The following is a 6215-nucleotide window of genomic DNA, read 5'->3' as shown; positions in this document are numbered from 1 at the left end:
GGAACGTCGACCTGGTTTAGGGTCTGACATTTCTATTACTTCCAGAAATGATTTCTGAGGGACAAACAAATCTGTGACATGAACAACTACAGTGCATGTGTGGACATGGCACACTGATGAATACACACACAGCATAAACTACATGCATACCACCTCACACGCCACCATTCTTGTTGCATGTATAGCGCTAGTGTTCCACAGTGTGATGTTCATGCATATTAATCTGAAGCTGTTTAGCAGCAGTACATGGTACAGGCCTAGGCTCCATGGTAGGGTGCCAAGTTCAGATCAGTTTATTGACTACATGGAAAGTATACATGAAAAACAATAATTGAACAAACAGGAATGCATCTTGGTGATTTTCAGAATAAACTTTTTTCTAAGCACTAGAAACAATCTGTTAAATCATTTCATAATATATAATAATTAACCATAAAATATTTATCAACATTGCATTTGGATATCTTTTCAAATAACAATAAAATCTGTTTATACATATATAAAATACAATAATTTTTAAATTGATTAGTTTGGGAAGGTTGTACATCACAGATTACTTGAATATATATATTCCACATAGAAAATAACAAATGCATAAACATTAGACAGACAGAAAGTAAATGTCAAACATATGACATACCATATTCACTGTAATAAGTGCCCTGGGCTCTAAAAATGACTACCGGTACCTTACACAAAGAGTTAAATCTGTTTTCACAACAAACTAAGTTCAAACGTTGATGAAACCTTTTTGATAACAGCTACAAGTCAATGATGTACTCCTGTGCTGCTGCATTTTCTGTAACACATCTTATATATACGCCTGAAAATATGGACTGTCATATTTTAGGGCTTTGTAGTGGGTGCTTATAAAGATAACTTACAGATTGGTCTAAATTTGGGCAAGGGGAGAACGGTGCTTAATATGGCAAATATGGATAACTTACTGAAATAACATATTTTGTACAAATACAAAGATGAGTGTGAGCAGACAAGAACCTATTTGCATTGGACAGTACCATGAGGGGGCATTCTGTCTCCTCAGATTCAACATTCTCTATAATGTACAGTGTATAAGCAAACATGTCTCACTATAGCCTGCATCACTTTGTTAGACCGTACCACAATGTCAGTGGTCATTCACATGATCTACCAATTACCTGGCCTCTAACACTAACAAAGCATGACACAAACTACTTCAGAAAAAACCCAAAGTATGCTAAAGGACTGAAAGTATCATCTAAAAACCTGGGTCCCCTTCCTTAACACAATCTTAGCTATGTTAAAGTATGGGAGTTATGATCAACTTAGCGCTAAAATCCCTTTGTGGAGCAGGGCCCTGGAACTGGCAATAAAGCAACTAACATATAAAGTTTTACTCAAGTTCTCTTCCAGTTGTATTTGGTCAGGAAGGAGAACTTAGATCGGCGAACTTAGTACGATACCTATATGTAAGACACAGATCTAAGACAGGACATGGTAGAGAGAGAGAATTCTAAGAGGAATGCACTATTTTTCCAGGGGCAACATGATCCTAAATCGTCTAATGTTAGATTTTAGACTTATTCTTGGTTCAAATCAAGGGTGCGATCTGCAATCTATTTCATATTTTTGTTGTTGATCTCTTAATAATCATAGATTCCTGTTCATGGAATACTGTTAATATATTTTACACCTCCAATATACATGTTGCCTGATTTCTCATGTAAGCCTACAGATTAAAGATAAACTGTAAATATTAACAAATGTTATCACCATTTGGTGGCTGGTATAACATAAATGTCCTCATGACATGATAGATCATGTAGTTATATATACAGCTGTTTCTTTATATAGACAGTTGTTTAAAAATAAATAAATAAAAATAAATATTTAACAAACCAAAAGAGCAAACAATATTTGGGTTGAATTTTCACCCTATGTCATTATAGATGACCATTTAGCTCTCTGCTCCGTATCTTAATTTGAAGGTCATCTGTGTCATCTGTACCATCTGAAACTAATGTTGTAGGTCTTCATGTGTAACAACAGTTACAGATGTTGATGTAACAGCATCTATTGATGTCTTATAACGGTGTTGTCACACTTCCCACATCATCTGTAGATGGAATAGATCTCTTGTCACCAGTAAATATCCCAATGCCACTGGTCCCACACAAACAAAAACACACACACAGGTAAATGTTTGTCAAATAAGGTTCAGAATCAAGAAAACAACAAAATCGGTTTAAAATTGTCTTGAATTCTAATGCTGTGAGAGGTTTAAAATTTGGCAGCATCAACCCCTCAGAGCACCAAATTCTGCAAAAAACACAGTTGACTGGAAGACTTCATAATACTGTCAGTTCAAAGCGGAGATTTCAAATCTTGTACGGCAGCTTCAGATCTTGAGAGACTCCAACTTTTCCCCATTGCACAGTCGTGTATAAATCACTTTGATTCCTCTTTCCCACTAAAGTCTGTGGTGGCAAGACTTGAACCTGAGAACACCTGGACGGAACACAATAATCACCATACCTACAACCAGTAGGTGTGTCACAGTCTCTACACCTTCTACATCATACACCATGGTTATCAAGGAACAACTGTTTCCATGGAAACATGTGGCTTCTGTTCAATCAGCATCTTCTTTCAGCATCCATATTGTTGAACAGCATCACATTTTAAGACCTTTAATGATCAGCATAACTTGAGACTGATCTTGCGAGAGGTTGCTAACCATCATTTTACTTCCATACTATGTCTGCATGGGATGAGGACATAAGAGGCTTCACAAACTGTTCCTGAGGAACAAAACCAAGCTGTCTGCATGACAAACAAAAACTGACCATTAGCATATGCCATGGTTCAAGTATGCCCAGGATGACATTGTGGTAAGATCTTGTCAAGATTTGTCAAGCCTTTGCGGTCAAGCTTTTGTCCTGATTTGTCAAGCCTCTGACTGTGGAAGTAATCTGATCAATGATTTGGTTGTATGCAACATCATGCGAATACTTATCCCTCTGTACACTGGTTGTCTGGCCACTCTGGGATTCGGAGGCAGTTTTGATTGAGCATCTTGGTTACATCTGTGCTACTGGACTACCCGTGAAGGCAGCTGTTGCTAGATCTAGTCTTCTAGTCTACACCATCCTCTGATGTCTAGTTCTTGGAGATGTTTCCTTCTTCATACAGTTTGTACACCAACTGTAACAAACAATATCATATTTGTGTGATGACGTGGCAGTAATTCTGGTCACAGTTAACACTAAGAAGACCCTGATGGGTTCTGGGGCAATAACGACTCTTGCAAAACTATACTGTTGTGAAACAGAGAATGTTGCCTTTCGTTATACCACAAAGAATTCTAATTCTGGTTGCCAAAGAACACACATAGTTTGAATCTTATATGGGTGTCCCTGACTGCCTCCATGGTCTAGAGGAAATAGCACCTGACCAGAGAACAGAATGTCAGTGGTTGGTTCCCTGGCCGAACCATACAAAAAGATGTTAAAAGAAGGTACTTGTTGTTACCCTGCTTGGCGCTCAAAATTATATTAGGAGCTAAACAAGGACTGGTTGGTTCGGAGACAGTCTGAGTACTGTGTATGAGGTGGGCATCCATGTTAAACTGCTGCATGGTATCTCAGTGGGCAGGCACTATAATATATTGGGCAAGCACTCGGCATCAGTTCAACTAGTACAAGCAGCCACACAAACACATGCACGTCGTTTAATAAGTGCAATAATCTTGAACATGATGTTAAACACCATTTCACTTGCCTCATCTTTTAAAATTAACCAGAAAAATAATAAAAAACAATCAGTATAATATGGAAACCTTGTAACAAAGGGGGATACTGCTTAAAACAGTAAATTAGTGATGCAAGCAATACACAAATGTGATCTACCATTTACCAACAGTTAGTATTTCTTTGCTAGTAAATGATAATTTTGTTTGATCATAACGTAATGTGTTTTCATTATATTAAACAGCTCTTTTTCTGCAAGTTGACATGATGAAACCTATCCTTACACTCTTGAACTTGGTGCTGAGGCCCTCTATAAACTGCTCCGGGCTTTTCCCAGTGGGTACCAGCGTGGCCGTCGGCCGGCCAGGCCTCTCTCGGGAGTACTGCTCCTTCACACCGTTCGGGATGTAGTCCATGTTGATCTCAACCTGGAGTGACGTCACATATATTTATGATAGTATTCGAAGCAAACTTCTACTTGTTCCTGTCTCAGCTAGAATTAACTTCTCAAACCTCACTAGAAAATACTACTCAACCTTTGATACAAATCATTTGGCCTAAAAACTTTTCCAGGCTACACCAAACCGATTTCTTATTACATGAATATATATACATAGAATGAATAAGTGTGTATCTCTATTGAAAGGTGAGTAGTAAATATAAGATACCAAATATTCAGAAAATCAATACATGGAATTCAAATTAGCATAAACTAAAAGGCTCAAAGGTGACTTTGATTTAAACATATCTCAAGATTCAGCTTGGACCAGAAATGTCCTCAGATATGATTTAATTAAAAAAAGGTACAATGTCTGGTTGCCTTGTCAAAGCAGATTGAACCATACTGCAATTTGTATATAATAAACTTATTCTGAGAGTGTATCATATTCTACCATCAACTGACCAGTTTGTTTGTGGGGATATCAGTGATCAGCTCATCCTCTCGTCTTCCGTCACTGACTCGCACAAATATGGATGCTCCTTCTATCAACTTGATCTGTAAGTAAGACAGGCTCCATCATTACCAATAGTCTTCTCCATCTTGTCCCAGCTGTTTCATGCAAACTCAACTACTGTTCTCGATCTAGTCATGTTCTTGGTAATAATAAACTTGTGCCCTGCACTCAAGAATTGTTTCTGGTGTTCACTGTATTCACAGCATTTCTTCATCACTGGCATTGTACTTACAGTACTGTTCCTGGTACTAAAGCCTTCCCTCCCTATGCCAGTACAGTTACTGTTTCTAAAGCCTTCCCTCCCTATGTCAGTAATGTTCCTGGTACTAAATACTTACCTCCCTATCCCAGTATTATTCCTGGTACTAAATCCTTCCCTCCCTATGGCAGTATTGTTTCTGGTACTAAAGCCTTCCCTCCCTGTGCCAGTATTGTTCCTGGTACTAAATCCTTCCTTCCCTATGCCAGTATTGTTCCTGTTTCTAAAGCCTTCCCTCCCAATGCCAGTATTGTTCCTGTTTCTAAAGCCTTCCCTCCCAATGGTAGTACTGGTCCTGTTTCTGAAGCCTTCCCTCCCTATGTCAGTAATGTTCCTGGTACTAAATACTTACCTCCCTATCCCAGTATTATTCCTGGTACTAAATCCTTCCCTCCCTATGGCAGTATTGTTTCTGGTACTAAAGCCTTCCCTCCCTGTGCCAGTATTGTTCCTGGTACTAAATCCTTCCTTCCCTATGCCAGTATTGTTCCTGTTTCTAAAGCCTTCCCTCCCAATGCCAGTATTGTTCCTGTTTCTAAAGCCTTCCCTCCCAATGGTAGTACTGGTCCTGTTTCTGAAGCCTTCCCTCCCTGTGCAAGTTTTGTTCCTGGTACTGAGGCCTTCCCTCCCTATGCCAGTACCGTTCCTGTTTCCAAAGCCTTCCCTCCCTATGCCAGTATTATTCCTGGTAGTAAATCATTCCCTCCCTATGTTAGTATTGTTCCTGTTTCTAAAGCCTTCACTCCCTATCCCAGTATTATTCCTGGTACTAAATCCTTCCCTCCCTACGGCAGTATTGTTTCTGGTACTAAAGCCTTCCCTCCCTGTGCCAGTATTGCTCTTGGTACTAAAGCCTTCCCACCCAATGCCAGTACAGTTCTTGGTACTAAAGCCTTCCCTCCCTGTTCCTGGTAATAAAGCCTTCCCTCCCTGTGCCAGTATTGTTCTTGGTACTCACAGTATTGTTCCTGATGTTCCTCTCCATCCACTCCCGACACGGCTCCCGAGCCATCTGTTTGAGCATCTGTGGGGAGGGTGAGCCAGCAAACAGCGGCAGCTGGAATGTTGTGGTGTAGGCATACTTGTCTTTGAACATCTGTACTGCTGTCCATGCCTATAACACAGAAAAAGAGTTGAGAAAAATAGCTCTAATAGATTCTAACATTTCCAAAGCATGGCTTTTTTTGTATTCATACAGACTAACTTCAGAGGAGGTACAGGTTAAAATACAGGTGACAAATACCCAATCAGAGGCAACTTAGACTTCAA

General features: G+C 39.4%; 1 protein-coding gene across 3 annotated transcripts in view; it reads right to left on the bottom strand.

Annotated features, from left to right (window-relative positions):
• Window positions 1-478: 478 nt before the first annotated feature.
• The window catches only part of LOC139478211 (uncharacterized), a 67407-nt gene continuing 61670 nt past the window's right edge, over window positions 479-6215 (bottom strand). The window contains exons 27-30 of one of the 3 annotated variants that reach the window (XM_071260590.1): window positions 5905-6060; window positions 4636-4728; window positions 4016-4159; window positions 479-3186 (exon numbers count right to left, since the gene is read on the bottom strand). In XM_071260590.1, coding sequence (XP_071116691.1) covers window positions 3142-3186; window positions 4016-4159; window positions 4636-4728; window positions 5905-6060 — 438 coding nt within the window. In that variant the 3' untranslated portion in view covers window positions 479-3141. The remainder of the gene's footprint in view (window positions 3187-4015; window positions 4160-4635; window positions 4729-5904; window positions 6061-6215) is intronic. The other 2 variants (XM_071260589.1, XM_071260591.1) reach the window with 2 other exon arrangements.

The sequence above is a fragment of the Haliotis cracherodii genome, unplaced genomic scaffold (assembly GCF_022045235.1).
Source record: "Haliotis cracherodii isolate W230 unplaced genomic scaffold, xgHalCrac1.p SCAF_4, whole genome shotgun sequence".
Classification (NCBI taxonomy): Eukaryota; Metazoa; Mollusca; class Gastropoda; order Lepetellida; family Haliotidae; genus Haliotis; species Haliotis cracherodii.
This window is presented reverse-complemented; position numbering and strand designations above follow the sequence as displayed.